Below are 19,631 nucleotides of genomic sequence, written 5' to 3'. Positions count from 1 at the left end.
GCTGCTGAGAGGACCCCACTACCTCTGAGAGCACCCCAATACCTCTCAGAGCCCCCATTACCTCTGAGAGCACCCCAGGACTGCTGAGAAGACCCCGATACCTCTGAGAGCACCCCAGTACCTCTCTGGGCCCCCTTACCTCTGAGAAGCACCCCAATACTTCTAAGGCACCCTAATACCTCTAAGGGCACCCCCATACCTCTGAGGGCCCCCATTATCTCTGAGAGCACCTCCATACCTGTGAGAGCACCCCAATACCTCTGAGAACCCAAATGCCCCCTGAGAGGACCCCAGTACCTCTGAGGGCACCCTGATAGCTCTGAGTGCCCCCTAGTACCTCTGATAGGACCCCAATACCTCTAAGAACTCCAATACCATCCCCATTCCCATGGAGGGGTGTCAGAAGTCCCAGACTGTCGGCCTGGGGATGGTGGGAGGAGCCCCCTATGGACGCCAGCCCCAGGGAGGAGCCCTTGGAAGTCGTTTGGGGACAGGTTTGGGGGTCACTGTTCCCTCACCCTGAAGGGCAGCCCCACAGCCTGTCTCCCCCACATGAGTCTGTGTGTGAGGCTCCTCCACACGCTGACAGCGTGGGGTCGGGCAGCCCATTCCAGCCATGGGGGATGCCACCTCCAGGCCAGCCGGGCGCCCAGGACCTCTTCCCACCACCACCCAGCAGGGCCAGATGGGCCACATCGACTCTGCTGCCCAGAGCAGGGTAAGAGACACCCCACTTGGGCCAGAATGAGACCCCGTTCAGTAGGGGCAAGAAAAACCTCCATACAAGCACCTACCTATGATGGAATCCCTCCGGAAAACGTCTCTATCAAAGACGTAGAAGGACAGGTGACGGAAGCTCCGAGGAATCTCGCAGTAGAAGTCTTCTCCGTAGAAGGGGCTGCACAGACAGGAAGAGGAGAACCATTAGACTCTGATGTACTGGCCTTGTCATCAGCTGTCTCACTGGCGTCGAGTAGGGCCTGCGGACTAAGCACTGACCACGGGCGAACACGTGGAATCTCATTTCTAAATGCTCCATAAACACGATATCCTGCGTTTCACTTGTGAGACGTGAAATTGCAGTTTCTTAATTGGGGCAAAATTGAGCTCAGCAGTAAGCAGGCAGCAAATCTAGTACAACGTGGCCCCTCACTCGTCCCAAAGGCACCTCACACTAAAGGAACAGAACGCCGCACTGGGGTAGCCACAGCTCAGGAAACCAGAGCGCGAGGCAGACGTGGCGTTAAAATGACGTCCGCTGTGTGTGCAGGCACGGCCCCGACTCTCCAGGGCTGAGACATTCTGAGGTCTGGGCAGCGAGGCACTGCCTCATTTTAAAAGTAAAACTCGGCCTTCCAGTTTCACACACTGCTCCCCCTTCTCCAGAAGTCGGGGTGAAATCCCAACTGGGCAGCCGTCCACGCCTCTCGCTGGGGACAGGACCCCGCCCACCGCAGGGTGTGACCCTGCACACAGACCCCTCACACGAGTCACCACAGACGGAGACTCGAGGTCAACTGCAAACTCTGATCAAGGGGCAGGGAGCCAGGGGACCATTCTGGTCGAGCCGGGCTAGCCTTATCAATCACTGGCTCACAGAAGCCACACGAGCAAACAGACAACAGCACCACGTGGGACCTGCGTCCGCTGGTGAGGAGTGGAGCCTACACACCGACTACCTTGGGTCTGACACGGTTCCCTTTCCAGGCACGTTTATCGCTAAGTCCAAAACAGGAAGAACTAAAACAGTCTGTGCACCCTGGACCACACAGGAAAGAAAGGTGGAAACAGGAGGCTCCGAGTGCGAGTTCATTGTGAGTGAGGTGGACTCGACAACTGGAAAGAGGGCGGGGGGCTAGCTCCCAACAGAGAGCTCCAGATTCCAGAACCATATTCCGCCAATTCTGAGGATCCTTTCCCCCCACGTTTTAGCATCTCTGGAGTCGGAATGTGTTCTGCAATCAGTGTAAGGATGGTTTCATGGATTAATCAGCACTGCTTTCTTGCTGACGCATAATGGTACATCTCATAACTGACAAATGTCACAGATTCCAGAAAATACAGTATTTTTCGGGCACGATGCGCCGTCGCTTGATCTGGCATCATCAGTGTCTGCTTTCCACCATGCTGTTCCCACAATGAAGTAAAGAAAACCCCAGAACACTGACTTCCCCTAAACGCAGGCCTGTGATACGCCAGAATCGCCCGGCTCCTGAAGCACCTGCACCACGTTCTGATTATCCTGCGGCTCGGGATCAGCTCGGCACGGCCCAGTGAACCCAGAAAGGTGGAGCAAATGGGCTACCCTGGAGCCAGAATGAGACCCCCCAGCGGGGTGGCGGCTGTGGGGAAACCGACCCAGGATGAGGGGGAGAGATGCCAGCCTCCCAGCAGAGGCGTCAGCTCTGGGAGTGCAGGCACAAGGAATGAGGGCACTCCTTCAGGCTCCGCTCACCCCAACAACAGGACAAAGGTCGCTAGCTCCTTCAAGGAGCTCGGGGCTGCTGGGGGGGCGGGGGGGCGAGGACCAAGAACCTGTCATGATATAGGAGGGATACAGGAGGCGGGTGTGACGGGAGAGTGGGAATCAGCACAGAAGGGAAAGGGTGCAAAGGAGAGGACAGCGGCGGACAGGGAGGGGGCCGACAAGACTCGGGTCCGGAATCGGCTCTGCCCGCACCTAGACCCAAAGACTGGGGAGTCGGAGAGCAGGGTCAGCAAGGAGGAAAGAGCTGAGAGAGGCCGCATCTGGCGGGTCTGACAGTGAGAGACCCAGACGCCAGCCCTGAGCGCCCTTCCTTCCAGCTGGAAAGGCAGAGCACACTTGAGAGAGAAGAGCGAGGCAGAGGGCTCACGGTTCCAGGTTCTGAAACTTACCGCCAAGCACCAGTAACAGAAGCAGCGAGGTCCTGTCCATGGACAGACAGACACCCTACCTGACCCCACACACAAGTCACCTCAGAGTAGTCACACACCTAAAGGTGAGGCTGAACTATGAAGGAAATCGAGGAACAAATCTTTGTAACCTGGAGTTAGGTCAAGATTGCTCAGACGTGACACCAAGAGCACAATCGCTGAAAGAAAAAACCTGGGTAAGCCAGACTTCATCAAAATTAAAAATACTAAAAATTTTGTGCTTTAAAAGACACCATTAAAAAAGTTAAAAGACCAACTGGGAGAAAACATGTGCAAATCATAAAGAACCCTTCCAACTCAAAATAAGAAGACAAATGATCCAATTAAAAAAAGAGCAAAAGATTTGAACACATACATCAACAAAGACGACGAGCAGCCACAGCACATTCAGGGCTCAACATCGTGGGAAGATGCACCAGGGAAAGCAAAGTAAACACGAGACACCCCCTCACACCCACCAGGACACGCTCATAAAAGACAACCAGTCACACGTTTTGTCAGGATGTGGAGAAGTCAGAGCCTCCTGCCGCTGGTGGGAACGTAAACCGGTGCCGCCCCTCGGAAAACCGTTTGGCAGGATCTCAAGTAAACGTGGAGGGACCACATGACCCACAATTCCCCTCCTAGATGCACCCAAGAAACGAAAACCTGTGTCCACACAAAAACCTGCACGTGGATGCTCTACCGCCAAAAGGGGGGAACGACTCAGTGTCCAGCAAGTGACTCACAGAAAACAAAACCTGGGGACCCACACGACGGCACCTGTTTAGCATAAAAAAGGAACAAAGCTGATGGATGCTGCCACAACGAGCCTCAAAAACACGGGAAGTGAAGGAAACCAGATGCAAAACACCACTTTTTTATGTTCCATTTACGAAATGTCCAGAGAGAGCAGGTGTACATACAAAACAGGTCGTGGATGCGGCGCTGGGGAGGGGTGATGCCACAGGCTCTTTGTGGGTGTTCTGAAATGGATTGTGGTAACAGTGACACTTCTGTAAATCTACTAAAAATCTCACAGTGGGACGCTCTTCACAACCCCTCCCCAGCACCCCCCTCATCACTCACCCTCAGGAAAAGGGCTGAAATGATTCGTGGGTTCTGTTCTGGGCACTGGAGCCTGAGAGGAGCCTGCCTCCTCGGGGCCTGTGCTCCAGCAGGGTGGCCAGCTTCCCCTGGGCACACGACACCCAGGACCTGTTCTGAACCCACATGCAGCAAATATGCAGCCCTCAGAACCCCTACAAGGTGGGGAAACTGAGGCACCAGGCAGTTTAGCTTGTGCACGTTCACAAGCAAGGAAATCATGGGGCTTTGAATCCAGGTGTGGCCAGCAGAATAATGTCCATCAAAGATGTCCAGGTCCTAATCAACAGGGCCTGTGAATGTGTCACCTCACACGGCAAAAGGGACCTTGCAGGTGGGATTAAGTTGAAGAACTTGAGTTTAGAAGGTCAGCCTGGACTATCTGGGTGGGCCTGATGTATCACAGGGTCCCCATAAGAGGGAGGCAGGAGAGACAGAGCCAAGAAGGACACGTGATGACCAGAGCACAGGCTACAGCAATTCAGGGCCTCCAGACAAGGAAGGCAGCAGCTTCCAGAAGCTGGATGAGGTGGGAAATGGATCCTCCTCGAGGCCTCCAGAAGGAACCAGCCCTGCTCACACCGACTGGGCATTTCTGGCTTCCCACTCTGGAACTGTAGGATGTAAGTCTGTGCTGTTTCAGCTACTAAGTTTGTGGTAATTTGTCAGAGCAGCCACAGGACACCGACCATACAGAACACAGCTTCTCACGCTAACTAGTGGGCTCCGTTCTCCAGAGTCAGGGGAATGCACGAAGAAACGGGACACGGGAGGAAGTACAACATGAAGTGAAATGCAGCAATGCACCAGAGAAGCAGTGCAGACGAAGGGGTCGCATTCTCTGGACACCGCACAGCAGCTCGCTGGGAACAGGAGGGGCGTCTGGGGCATGTGCCCTCCCTCCAAAGAGCTGAGCATGGACGCCGCTTCCATGGGACCTCCAGACCCCGCTGACGGCGGCCACGCCACGGGCTCTAGAAGGACGGACGAGACTCAGAGAAAGGTGACCACTGCGCCCCCGGAGCTGCAGGGCCAGGTGGGGGATACCAGCCACATCCGCTCCTCCTGCTCAGACCTACACCTTGACAACAGGACAACTTTTGTTTGGATGGAAATGATTTCATAATTTTTAAAATTCAGCCAGAGATTGCTGGGAAGATGATGGCATAGGTGGACTCTGAACTCACCTCCTCCCACGGACACAACAAATTCACAACTACCCTTGGAACAATTATCCCTGAGAGAGAACTGAAAACTGGATAAAAGGAACCCCTGCAACAAGGGACAGTGCTGACTGAGGTGGAAGAGGCAGAAATTCCTTTCAGAGAGGGAAAAAGCCACATTTTAGCCATGGTGCTTCATGGCTGGGAGCAATCCTAAGGTACGCAGCCTTCCCTGGAGGAGTCAGGGATCTGAGCAGGAGTGTTACCACAATAAGCATCTTTTGGACTCAGCACAACCAAGACAAGTGTCAATACCTGGCTTTGCTGGCTACTAACAACAACGGGGAATACCCCCAGAAAAGCTATGGGAGATAAGGGGGAAAAAAGCCTGCTCTTAAAGGGCCCATGCACAAATTCAGCCACTTCAGAAAGCAACCTAAAATCACCAGAAAGAAAGGGGCACAGTCCTTTGGTGAAGAGATTCACAAACATAATACTAAAAAAAGCCATCAAACCACAAGGGAAGAGAGCAAGAGAAGAAGAAAAGAACAGAGAAGAACTACTACAATACCCAGAAAAAAAGTAACAAAATGGCACTTTAAATGCCAATGGACTAACTGCTCCAATCAAAAGGCATAGGGTGGCCGACTGGATAAAAAAACAAAACCCACATATATGCTGCATACAAGAGACACACTTCAGACCTAAAGACACTCACAAACTGAAAGTGAAGGGATGGAAAAGGTACTCCATGCAAATGGCAATGAAAATAAAGCTGGGGTAGCAATACTATTATCAGACAAAATAGACTTTAAAACAAAAACTATACCAAGAGACAAAGAAGGGGACTACATAATGATCAAGGGAACAATCCAACAAGAGGCTATAACACTGGGAAATATCTATGCACCCAACATAGGAGCACCTAAATATATAAAGCAATTAACAGACATAAAAGGAGAAATAGACAGAAACACAATAATAGTAGGGACTTTAACACCCCACTTACACCAATGCATAGATCATCCAAACAGAAGATCAATAAGGAAACATTGGCCTTAAACGACACATTAGACCAGATGGACTTAGTAGATATCTACAGAACATTGCATCCAAAAACCGCAGAATACACATTCTTTTTGAATGCACACGGAACCTTCTCCAGGATCGGTCACATATTAGGCCACAAAACAAGTCTCAACAAATTTAAGACTGAACTAATACCAAGGATCTTTTCTGACCACAACAGTATGAAACTAGAAATCAACTAAAGGAAGAAAATTGGAAAAGCCACAAATATGTGGAGATTAAACAAAATGCTACTGAACAACAATTGGGTCAACAAAGAAATGAAAGGAGAAATCAAAAAATATCTGGAGACGAAAATGAAAATATGACATGCCAAAATTTATGGGATACAGCAAAAGCAGTTCTAAGAGAGAAGTTTATAGCAATACAGGCCTACCTCAACAAACAAGAAAAATCTCAAATAAACAATCTAACAGTGCACCTAAAGGAACTGGAAAAAGAAGAACAAAGCCCAAAATCAGTAGAAGGAAGGAAATAATAAAAATCAGAGCAGAAATAAATGAGATAGAGACTAAAAAAAAAAACAAAAGAAAAAAAATCAATGAAACTAAGAGCTGGTTCTTTGAAAAGACAAACCAAATTGACAAATCTTTAGCTAGACTCACTAAGAAAAAAAGAGAGAAGGCTCAAATAAATAAAATCAGAAATGAAAGAGGAGAAATTACAACAGACACCTCAGAAATACAAAAGATTATAAGAGAATACTACAAAAAGCTATACAACAACAAATTGGATAATCTAGAAGAAATGGATAAATTCTTACAATCATCCAGCCTTCCAAAACTGAATCAAGAAGAAATAGAGAATCTGAATAGACCAATCACCAGTAAGGAGATCAAAACAGTAATCAAAAACCTCCCCCAAAATAAAAGTCCAGGACCAGATGGCTTCCCTGGTGAATTCTACCAAACATTCAAAGAAGACTTCATACCTATCCTTCTCAAACTCTTCCAAAAAATTGAAGAGGAGGGGAAGTTTCCTAACTCATTCTACGAGGCCAACATTACCCTGACACCAAAACCAGACAAGGACAACACAAAAAAAGAAAATTACAGGGCAATATCACTGATGAACATCGATGCAAAAATCCTCAACAAAATATTAGCAAATCGCATACAACAAGACATTAAACAGATCATACACCATGATCAAGTGGGATTTATTCCAGGTATGCAGGGATGGTTCAACATTCGCAGATCAATCAACGTGATACACCACATTAATAAAATGAAGACTAAAAATCACATGATCATCTCAATAGATGCAGAGAAAGCATTTGACAAGATACAGCACCCATTTATGATAAAAACTCTCAATAAAATAGGTATAGAAGGAAAGTACCTCAACATAATAAAGGCCACATATGACAAACCCACAGCTAACATCATTCTCAATGGTGAAAATCTGAAAGCTATCCCTCTAAGAACAGGAACCAGACAAGGATGCCTGCTTTCATCACCCCTATTTAACACAGTACTGGAAGTCCTAGCCAGAGCAATCAGGCAAGAAAAAGAAATAAAAGAGATCCAAATTGGAAAGGAAGAAGTGAAACTGTCATTATTTGCAGATGACATGATTTTACATATAGAAAACCCTAAAGAATCCACCAAAACACTTTTAGAAATAATACATGAATACAGTCAAGTTGCAGGATACAAAATCAACATACAAAAATCAGTCGCATTTCTATACACTAACAACAAAGTAGCAGAAAGGCCAAGTAAGAATACAATCCCATTTACAACTGTGACAAAAAGAATAAAATACCTAGGAATAAATTTAACCAAAGATGTGAAAGACTTGTACACTGAAAACTATAAAACACTGTTGAAAGAAATTGAAGAAGACACAAAGAAATGGAAAGATATTCCGTGCTCTTGGATTGGAAGAATTAACATAGTTAAGACCTCCATACTTCCTAAATCAATCTATAGATTCAATGCAATCTCTATCAAAGTTCGAATGACATTTTTCAGTGAAATAGAACAAAGAATCCTAAAATTTATATGGAACAACAAGAGACACTGAATAGCCAATGGAATCCTGAGAAAAAAGAACAAAGCTGGAGGTATCACACTCCCTGATTTCAAAATATACTACAAAGCTATAGTAATCAAAACAGCATGGTACTGGCACACAAACAGATACACAGATCAATGGAATAGAAGTGAGAGCCCAGAAATCAACCCACACATCTATGGACAGCTAATCTTTGACAAAGGAGCCAAGAACATACAATGGAGAAAAGAAAGTCTCTTGAACAAATGGTGTTGGGAAAACTGGACAGCCACATGCAAAAAAAAGAAAGTAGACCATTATCTTACACCATACACAAAAATTAACTCAAAATGGATTAAAGACTTGAATGTAAGACCTGAAACCATAAAACTTCTAGAAGAAAACACAGGTGGCAGTACACTCTTTGACACTGGTCTTACCAGCATATTTTCAAATACCATGTCTGACCAGGCAAGAGAAACAACAGAAAAAATAAACAAATGGGACTATATCAAGCTAAAAAGCTTCTGCACAGCAAAGGAAACCATCAACAAAACGAAAAGACAACCTAACAATTGGGAGAAGATATTTGCAAACCATACATCTGATAAGGGCTTAATCTCTAAAATATATAAAGAACTCATGCATCTCAACAACAAAAAAACTAACAACCCAATTAAAAAATGGGCAAAAGACCTGAACAGACATTTCTCCAAAGAAGATATACAGATGGCCAACAGACACATGAAAAGATGTTCAAAATCATTAACTATCAGGGAAATGCAAATCAAAACTACAATGAGATATCACCTCACGCCTGTCAGAATGGCTATAATTAACAAGACAGGAAACAACATGTGTTGGAGAGGATGTGGAGAGAAGGGAATTCTCATACACTGCTGGTGGGAGTGCAAAGTGGTGCAGCCACTACGGAAAACAGTATGGAGATTCCTCAAAAAATCAAGGATAGAACTACCGTATGATCCAGCTATTCCACTGCTGGATATTTATCCAAGGAACTTGAAAACACCAATGCGTAAAGATACATGCACCCCTGTGTTCATTGCAGCGTTATTCACAACAGCCAAGACTTGGAAGCAACCTAAGTGCCCATCAAGGGACGAATGGATAAATAAGATGTGGTATATATACACAATGGAATACTACTCAGCCATAAGAAATAATGAAATCCAGTCATTTGTGACAACATGGATGGACACTGAGGGTATTATGCAAAGTGAAATAAGTCAGAGGGAGAAGGTCAAATACCGTATGATTTCCTTCATTAAGTAGTATATAATAACAACAATAAACACATAGAGACAGAGATTGGATTGGTGGTTACCAGAGGGGAAGGGGGGAGGGAGGAGGGCGAAAGGGATAATTCGGCACATGTGTGTGGTGATGGGTTGTAATTAGTATTTGGGTGGTGAACATGATGTAATCTATGCAGAAATAGAAGTATAATGATGTACACCTGAAATTTATACAATGTTATAAACCAATGTTACTGTAATAAACAAAAAATTTTAAAAAATAAATTAATTAAAAAAAATAAAAATAAATAGAGGAAAAAAAAAAAAAAAGAATAGAACTACCATACGATCCAGCTATTCTACTGCTGAGTATTCATCCAGAGAACATAAAAACATGAATGCATAAAGATATATGCACCCCTATGTTCATTGTGGCATTATTCACAATAGTCAAGACTTGGAACCAACCTAAGTGCCCATCAACAGACTAATGGATAAAGAAGATGTGGCATACATACATAGTGGAATACTATACTCAGCCATAAAAACGATGAAATCTGGCCATTGTGACAACATGGATGGACCTTGAGGGTATTGTGCAAAGCATAATAAGGCAGAGGGAGAAAGTCAAATACCATAGGATCTCCTTCATAAATAGGAGATAAAAATAACAACAACTACAAACACAAAGATGAAGAGATTAGACTGGTAGTTAATTCCCCAGAGGGGAAGAGGGGAGGGAGGGGGGCAAAAAGTGTGATTAGGCACGTGTGTGTGATGATGGATTGTAATTAGTCTTTGGGTGGTGAACATGATGTAATCTACACAGAAATCAAAATATAAGGATGTACACCTGAAATTTACATAACATTATAAACTAGTGTAACCACAATAAAAAAATTAATAAATAAAATAAAATTCAGCCAGAGACTGGGTGAAATTTACTTAGAAAACCATTTCTTTGTAATGAAAACAAAATCTTCAGAGGGAGACTTAAAATGCTTAAATTGTTTTGAGCATTTCAGAGAAATATCCCTCTGAAAACAACAAGAAATACCATCTTATCTTTCAATGGAAGCAGAATGCCTACAGACTTGCATCCAGTAACTGCTCCCTAATTTAACAAACGCTCACAAGAAAGTCCCACTTCTTCTCAGCATGTTCCCTACACTGGACTCTGCTCCAACGGCGAGCCCTCCTGTGACGCGTCTGCACTTGTGAGGCTGTCTGATGTCAATGGACCCCAGAGTGTGACATGCTGGGCTAACGTCCAGTTCACAGCTCCTCAGGTGAGACATAACTCTCTCAGTTCCCAATCATTCTGACTGTGACTAAGAGCCTGAAGCGTTGTGAAGATCAGCGACATAACCTTCAGGAAATCCTCTGACTCCTTGGAGGAAACAAACTCCAGAAAGTAGGCCAGTGTGAGTGTATGTGTGTGCGTGTGCATGTGTGTGTGTGCATGAGTTAGCACGTGCACAGGCTTACGTATGGGTGCGTGTGTGCATGTGCACATGCATGTATGTGGGTATACGTGTGCATATGCACGTATGAGTGTATGAATGTGCATGCACATGTGTGGACGTGCATGTGCACATGTATACGGGTGTGAATGTACATGCACATGTGCATGTGTGGGTGTGTACGTGCATATAGGGGTGCGTGTGTGCGTGAGTGCATGTGAGTATGCATGCACGTGTGTGTGCACGTGCACATGCATGTAAGTGGGTGGGAATGTGTGTATACATGTGTATACACAAATATCCAAAGACACAATCAAACGTGCACACACACATGCTCCTCACGGTGCACTGTTTTTGCTAACGGGGCACAGTGCGGCCGGCCTCCCCACAAGTCTAAAATCATAGGGGTGCTGGAAGATGACATACACTTCAAAACGAGACTGGGCTTCAGCACACACACTCTCCGGTATTCAGACCCGTGAACCCCACGTCTCTGGAGAAGGTCAGATCTCTGGCACCACATCCTCTTCCACAGGAAAAACCACCATTCACCTGCGAGCCTGAGAAAGGAAGCAAGGGGAGGCGGCAGTGAGCACCCCGAGACAAGTGTAACCGAGCACGGCAGAGCCATGGACCAGAGGTGGGAGCCAGGCACAGATGTGCTCAGAAACAAGGCTGCCGTGTTCTCAGTGAACCTCAGGGGTGAGACACAATCCTGCACAGCTGTGAGGGGCCACCAACGGGGACTCCGACTAACACTCAATAAAGACACACGACACGTTCTTCTCTGTATTCCTGCCCAGGTTCAGGGACGTGGACAGGGACACGACCCCTGGGAGCTGCGACACTTGGAACGCCTCACCTCACCCCATCGGCACTCCCATCCCTGCTGCCCCCGAGGACCAAGGGCCCTGCAGCCCCACCAGCTGGTGAGCAGCAGTCCTGCCCCGCCTGGCATGAACCTTGTCCATGTGCCGTAACCATGCAGACCAGACGGAACAAAGGCACAGCCTTCACTCGAGTTTGTAACCAAGAGGGGAAGCACCTCTTGGATAACCTCCAGAACAACATCTACAGACAGCCGAGCTGCACCTGAACAGGGAGTTATCCTAAAACAGGGACAGGCTGCCCTGCAGATGCAGGGTTGCCATGAGGCTGTGATGGTCAGATCCCCCACAGCCCCTGAAGGTGTACGCTGCTATGTGCCAGCAAGACTATCCCCACTGTGTACGCTTCAGGACACCTGATACCCGGATCTGCCTCAGCGGAGGAATAGCAGGGCACAAACGAGATCAGGTTTAAACCACGGGGCTCGCCGTGAGGGGGAGATGCAGCAAATGGTGACAGGGCTGGTGCAAAGGCCCTGGAGCAGGCAACCCTCCAGGTGCTGGGACAGGCAGAAGCCGGTGTGGGCCAGGTGGTGGGGAAGGGAGAGGCTGGGCCAAAGGGGCTGTGGACCCCGGAGTCTGAGTTTTGTGCTCATTTTAAAGGGAAGCACTGGCAAGTTTCAAGGAGCGGTGCAACGGAGGCAGATTTAAACCCCTGGAGACATGGCTCACTCCACTTTTGTAACCTGTGATTTCTTCACAAGGAGTAAGCAGGGCGACTCCAGGCCCCAGAGAAGGAAACCTCTTTCCTCAGTGATTGCACAGAGTCTCCCCCAACCCAAGGCCCATCTCGATGTCATCCAGGCAGCCCTGAAGAAACTTCTAGAAGAACTCAAAACACTCCAAAAGGAAGCTCAGGGAAACTGCTGGGACCATTTCCTCATCTTTCTGGGACAGTTAAAATCCCAGAGAAGAACCATGAAACCTCCCACGACCACCAGGCCTGCGGGTCACCCTCTCGGCCCGGTGAGGGCCAGCACTGCATCTTCCCTGAGCGCCGGGCTCAGCCGCGCTTCAGGGGCCCCGACGGAGGGCCGAGGGCCAGGAGAGCCTCTGAGGTCACACACCAATGCTGCGTTTCTGAAGTCCAAGGAAAGGCCGCCTGGGCTGAGCCTGTGGTGGGGTGGGTCCTGGAAGTCAGTCTGACCAACCCCGGTGAGGCAGCGCCTCAGGGTTTGCCCACCCTGACCACGTCCGCCCAAGGGCAGCTCTGGGATGACACCCCGGCCTCCGCTCGTTCAGCTGTTGCTGCTTCGGGGCCATCGTTCGTCCACACCTGACGGGAGACATGTCAGTTGGCATGTAAGGACCCCACTGGACAGTCCCTTCACAAACTAAACATCCCTTCTGTCTGTCACCTAAGCCGGGCTTTCCCATACAGTGGCCACCAGCCACAGGTGGCTACTTAAGCCTAAACTGATCAACACTAAATGGTATTTAGTATTCAGTTCCTCAGCTGCTCACGACCTCATGTGCCAGTGCTGCTCTGCTGGACAGAGCAGAGACCACTTGGCGGTCTGTGCAAGGTTCTGTTGGACTACCCTGGTCCTGGAGCTGAGGGGCTGTGCCCACGGGAGGACCCAGACCTGGCAGCTCAGGGGACCATCTGCTCACCTGCTGCCCCCAGGGGCCCACGTGGAGGTGGGTTTCCCTCCAGACACGGCCGCTTGGCGGCCGGGATGCACAGGGCTGATTGCTGGATGAGGAGGCAAGTCAACACGTCCCCCGAGTACCCGAGACAGAACCTGTGGTCCTGCCAGTACCACAGCTGTTGGAGCCACAGGGACTAGTCCAGAGGGACGCGAGGCAGGCGGGTGACTAGATTCGGAAGGACCAGAACCTAGTGGGACGAGAAGAGAGCCAGGAAAGCAACTGAAGGGTGGGGGTCGTTCCAGTGACCACGGAGCCCCACAGAGCGGCCTCGGCTTCAGAGCTGCCGTGAGAGCACCTGCGTCTAGAGCAGGTACTGTCCTGAGGGGGCAGCTGCTGTCCTGAGGTTCAGAAAGCCGACAGAAGGACGGTGGCAGCTGCTTCCCCCTCACGTCCCAGGGACACAGCCCTGAAGCCACCATCACGCAGTAACAGAACTGCTTCCCAAGGCCTCAGGAACTTCTGTGCTTTCCTGTGGCAGATATTTCCAGGGACCCCCTGAGAAATGGGCAGCATATGCGAATCCTGACTCCTCTGTCCCTCACCAACACCCCACCCCACAGCCCGGGACCCCCACCCCAGTAGGTAGGACTCGGCTGTTCTATCTCCACGTGGAACTGTTTTCACTCTTAGGCTGTAGTTCAGAATTACCTGGAGAGGCTTTTAGGAGACACGGCTACCCGGCCCCACCCTAGAGAGCCCTCTTTAGGGTGACAGGTCATGAAATGGGAGCCATTGATTCCACACCCATGTAAGCTCTAACACAGAGCCTCGAGGTCAGACACAACCTCAAACTACTCACGGGTGGCACACCGGATTCTCTTCAGTGAAACCGAATTTCACCCTGTATCCCAGGAATGCCTCTCGCCGTCCGGCTGGCAAGGCTTTGTCTCAGATGCCACAGGGACGGAGGCCTCTGCACCCAGAGTGCTCTCCACAGGAGGGGGCCAGGCAGGGGAGCCACGTGCTCACAGAGGGGTGTGGAGTCCGAGACGGAGCATGGGCCCCAACTGCAAAGGTCTCGGGGCTATTTATCATGGAAGCTCCATCTCCCCATCGACTGTGCCCCATCCTTCCCCCCAAATTTAGCACATGTATCCTGGGAAGACGTTTTTCACAGTAAGTTGATTCATAATTAACTTATGTGTAAATTTTTAGAATTTCTCTGTTTTTTTCACTCCTTTATGATCTGAATTTTGTTTGCTTCAAAAAAGGACACATTGGTGGAAAAGAACACTTCTTTTCATTTTAACTAAGAAGAAGAAGTCCCTTTTTCTTTTTAAGAATGAAAATCTATTAACCATTTTACATTGTAAAACCAAAATCAGATCCGCTAGGATGGCCAGAACCAGAGACAGCAAGACGTGTGGCGAGGACGTGGAGACGCTGGACCCCAGGTCCTCAAAATGGGAGAAGTTACCACACAGCCCACTGCCCCACTCCCAGGAATACATTCCGAGAAACGGAAACACACAGCCAACCAAGACTTGTAGCTGCAGGTTTAGAGCATCCGTCACAACAGCCGAAAAGTGGAAACGCCCACCAGCTAACACTGCCATGACCACATGATGGAACGTGGCTCAGCCTTAAGAAGGGATGACGTCCGGACACGCCGCAACGTGGACAGACCTGGGATGTTGTGAAGGGAAAGAAACAGACACCAAAGAGCACAGACCACAGGGTTCCACCTACACGCATGCCCGGAAGAGACAAATCTACGGAGAGAAAGTGGATCTGTGGCCACGGGGGCTGGGGGCTGGGTGCTGGCAGGAAATGGGGTGGTGAAAGGGACTGTGTTTCTTCTTAGGGAGATGAAAATGTTCTAAAATTGACTGTGGTGACAGCTGCACAACTCTAAATATAATAAAAACCATGGAATTGTACCTTTTAAATGGGTAAATTATATGATATGTGAATTATATCTCAATAAAGCTATTTTTAAAAACCAAAATGTGAAAAACATATAAAGTTATCAGAAAGCAAAAAAAAGAATTAACATTCTAGGGCATATCATCCTAGAGGATTTTTTTTTCTCTAAAGATATATGAATACAGAGTAAAAACAGATTTAGACACGGACCCATTTTTTAAATAACAGTGGGATTACAGTGGGATTACACATAGTCAGCTTTTTCCTTCAACATCATGCCATCGACCACTTTCCAAATAAGTAAATAAAACGTTAAACATCAGTGGACACACAGCTCCGAGGGAGCAGTGACCATGATGACCCAGGCCTGGTCCTCTCAGGTTCACAATTACAGGCAACAGGGTCTCTGCCCGGCTGGCCCCCTGGGATAAAGGCCTACTGGGGGCTCACCTGGTGGAAGGGTCCCCACCGTCCAACAGCTTTGGTGCGTAACACACGACCCCCAGAAATGGGGACCGATGCACCCCACACCCACAACACTGACCTCACCAACATTCACACTCTTCGCTAACCTGATGGCAGAACATCCAGCACTTTGATTAGAAAAGTTTAAATTATTGGTCAGGCTGAGTACCTCTCCCAGGAGTATGAGCTTTCTGTCTCATTTTCTGTTGAAATGCTCTCCTTTTCACCTTCAGGATATTAACTTACTGAGAAGTTTTAAATCTATGCTGCAAATTAAAAGACAAATAACTGATGCACAACACTTACGGAGTATCTTCTTTAACAACACCACAAATTTAACAGTATCCGTCATGGGGGGGGCGGGGGACGGGCATGTGATCCCGCCATTTCCCAAATGCGCCCAGCCAGGAAAACGTGGGGTCCAGTGGTGGGGCCGCGTGGGGGCGATTAGGCCCCCTCCCTGCAGCCCCGCGGACAGAGGACAGAGGTGGACTAACGCCCGCCCCAGGCCAGCACAAGCACAGCCAGGCCCCACCGCGGTCCTGCGGACCCGCCCCCTTCCTGGTCAACTGGCACGTCCACCCTCGTCTCCGCGTGGGCAGCAGAGGTGGGAGCGTGTTTCCCAAAAAAATGGAAAGGGCGGGTCCTCGGGGGCAGGGGGCTCCACGCCCACCATCTCCAGTGCCTGGGAGGCAGCGTCTTCTATGGGGGACTCAGGGAACACTCGGCCGAAGCGTCCCTTCCAATGAGCGGCTTAGCCTGGGGTTCCCCGCACAGCCTGCGATCCGCAACGGGACCGACCCCCTGCAGTCGGCCCCACGTGCACCCTCTTCCCAGACAAACAAGAACCCGGCCCAAGGACTTGGCTCGCCTTGAATGCCGCCACGTGAGAGGAAATCGGCGCCTCCTCCCTCGGTCATTACCGGAGAGGCAGCGAGTCCACAGGATCCAGCGAGCTCCCCTCGGGGGAAAGAGAAAACCCGCCTGCAGGAGACCCATGACCCTGAGGCCCTCCTCCTTCCCCTCCCCCTCCCCCCAGAGCCCAGATGTGCCCCCAGAGACTCAGACGGGGCCTCCTAGGGACCCGCGGAGACACACCCACACACACAACACCCAGTCTGTGGGGCCGGCTCTGCCCCATCCCCCTCCGCCCCATCCCACCCCCCCATCCCACTGCCCCATCCCACTCCGCCCCATCCCATTCCCCCACCCCACACCGCCCCATGCCACCGCCCCATGCCACTGCCCCATCCCACTCTGAGGCCGCTCCGCTCCCGCCGCCCTATCCTATGCCGCCCTATCCTATCCGCTCAGGAGAAAAGAGGCGGCCTGGTTTCCCGTTTCCTGCCGTGGGGCAGAGGCGGCGTTCGTCGTCCATCTGGGGCGGGGCGGGGAGGCCGCCCGCCAGAACGAGGAGCCCCACGGGAGGCCCTCTGAGAGCGGTCTATTCTGACAACGGTCTCTGTGCCTCCAAGTCTGAGCTGCCCCCAGCCGAGGGCGGCGTCCAGAGGCGGTGGCCTGAGGCTCCCGGAGGGACCCGAAGCCCGGGCGGGGCGAGCCTTCCAGAAGGGCGCCAGCCTTTCTGCGCAGCCCGTGTTCGGCCAGTAACACGCGTGAGGGCAGACCGTGAATGGAGCTGCGTCAAACCTCCCTAAATGGAGATCACCCCAGCGTCCGGGACGCCGCGGACCGCGGTCGCGAGCGCGCACGCCCACGCTGCCGCTGCCTACCGGGCCGCGTGCGCAAGTCCGCGGGGTGGGGGTGGGGGTCCGCCGGCCGCTCCGCGCACCGACCCTCGGCCGCTCGACGCCTCAGCCCTCGACGGCTCGGCCCTCAGCCCACGGACCCCCGGCCGCTCGGCCCCTCGGCCCTCGGCCCTCGACCCCCCCCCGGGCCCCTCGGCCCCTCAGCCCTAGACCTCTCGGCTCTTCAGCCTTTGGCCCCTCGACCCCTCGGGCCCCGGACCTCTCGGCCCATGGACCGCTCAGCCCCTCAGCCCTCGGCCCCCCGGCCCCTGAACCCTTCGGTCCCCACACCCCTCGGCCCCCTCGCCGCTCGGCCCCCTCGCCGCTCGGTCCTCGGCCCATCGACCCCTCACCCCATCAGCCCATGGACCGTCGGCTCCTCAGCCCTCGGCCCCTCGGCCCATTGACCCCTCGGCCCCTCAGCCCTCGGCCCATTGACCCCTCGGCCCATTGACCCCTCGGCCCCTCAGCCCTCGGCCCATTGACCCCTTGGCCTCTCAGCCCTCGACCCCCCGCCCGGCCCTGAAAGGAGCCTGGGGGTACCGTCCCCCGCAGGCGCTTGGAGGAGGAGCACCTTCCGGTTTCTCCCCATCCGCTCGACGGCCTGGAACGGCGACTCGCAAACACCAGAGCCGCGCCGCCCGCCCTGCTCATCAGAAGTTTTTCAGCTTCCGGTCAGACCGCGCGTCCTGAGGGGCGAGACCCCAGTCCCCCGCGGACCCCCGCTGACCCCCGCCACTGCCTGGGCTCGCCACGCGGCCCCCCGCGGGCGACGGCGGCTCCCTCCCCGCAGGGGCGGGATGAAGACGCGCCTTGTCCTGCGGGTCTGAGCCGGGGCTGAGGGTCAGTTACCTCGCCGGGAGGAGAGATCGGGCCGGACCACGGCTCCGCCCAGACCTGGGGCAGACGGACTCGTCACCGGCAGACCGCAGTCCCGCTTCGGGGGCTCTGCACGGGGCACTGAGGGTCAGCGAGGGGCCGCCGCCAGGGCTCGGGACAGAGGACACGGGGCCGCACGGGGCAGGCCAGCCCAGGCCGGGCGGGACACCGCGACGCTCTGCCCGGAGCACCGGACGGAACCGGAGCCGCGGCCCGGGAGCACCCTGCAGCCTGACCTCCCGGCGACCCAGCTCCCGGCGCGCAGCCATCTCCCCTCTCCCAGACTCAGTTTCCCCAGCTGCAAGTCCCCTCCTCACGGGGTCACGGCGGGGTCCACGGACGCCTGCACACTCACACCGCTGCCCGTGGCTCCCAAAACGCCAACCCCACATGTCCCTCCTCTCAGCCCCGCGTCCCCCAAGTAGAAACCGCATTCCTCAAGCCCAAATCCGGAGCAGACGGGTCTTTTAAGGCCGGGTCATGCCCTTTAAAGTGACTGACACCAGGATTCTCAGGGGAAGCAGAGGGGACACGGCAGCGTCTCAGGCGGCAGACCGCAGCGCCCTGATGAGGGTCGAGAGCGGCAGGCTGCGGGGATGCTGTGAGGGTCTCCTGCCAGGGGTTCTGACTTGCCCAGGGGAAACCCATTAACTCTGGAACCCTGCCGGCCCACGGCTGCCCTCCCGCCAGGAGGGGAGGGAACCACGCTGACCGTCGGCTCGGGGAGGGCAGGACAGTGTGAGGGCACTGACCCCTTCCCACACAGGGGCATGGGCCGGGAGCCGGCCCACAGCCTGTCCTGCCAGGGTCCCGCCCAGGATCCTGCCCGACTGGGCCTGGGACGACCCGGCCATGTACAGCAGGTGCTCAATGCTTGCACAATAAGAGCAACCCAGCGCTGGCTGTCCACTGAGCTTCCCCTCTGCTGAGTTCTGAGGGAATCCGCACATTCTGGCACCAGGTGGTTCAGGACAAACTGAGGCAGGATGGAAGCCCCATGTCAGGAAGGGGACACTCAGAGCACTGCCGGCTACCCTGGACCCAGAGAAGCCCCTCAGCATCCTAAACCAGGGACCCGCCGCCCACCCACGCAGCCTGGCAGTCCAGGGCACCCCCACCCCGCAACAGCTGGGACTCAGAGGACCCGATGCTCGGGGTCCCCGCC

General features: G+C 51.9%; 1 protein-coding gene across 4 annotated transcripts in view; it reads right to left on the bottom strand.

The window, feature by feature from the left end:
* RASA3 (RAS p21 protein activator 3) overlaps positions 1–19,631 on the bottom strand; it is a 140,173-nt gene that overhangs the window by 68,418 nt on the left and 52,124 nt on the right. For all 4 annotated transcript variants that reach the window (XM_087435788.1, XM_087435790.1, XM_014781884.2 and 1 more), the window contains one exon: positions 795–898. In XM_087435788.1, coding sequence (XP_087291914.1) covers positions 795–898 — 104 coding nt within the window. The remainder of the gene's footprint in view (positions 1–794; positions 899–19,631) is intronic.

Source organism: Ceratotherium simum, chromosome 10 (genome assembly GCF_057802395.1).
Source record: "Ceratotherium simum simum isolate JZ-2026a chromosome 10, ASM5780239v1, whole genome shotgun sequence".
NCBI classification, from domain to species: domain Eukaryota; kingdom Metazoa; phylum Chordata; class Mammalia; order Perissodactyla; family Rhinocerotidae; genus Ceratotherium; species Ceratotherium simum.
The sequence above is the reverse complement of the archived record's forward strand: the minus strand, read 5'-3'. Positions and strand labels throughout refer to the sequence as shown.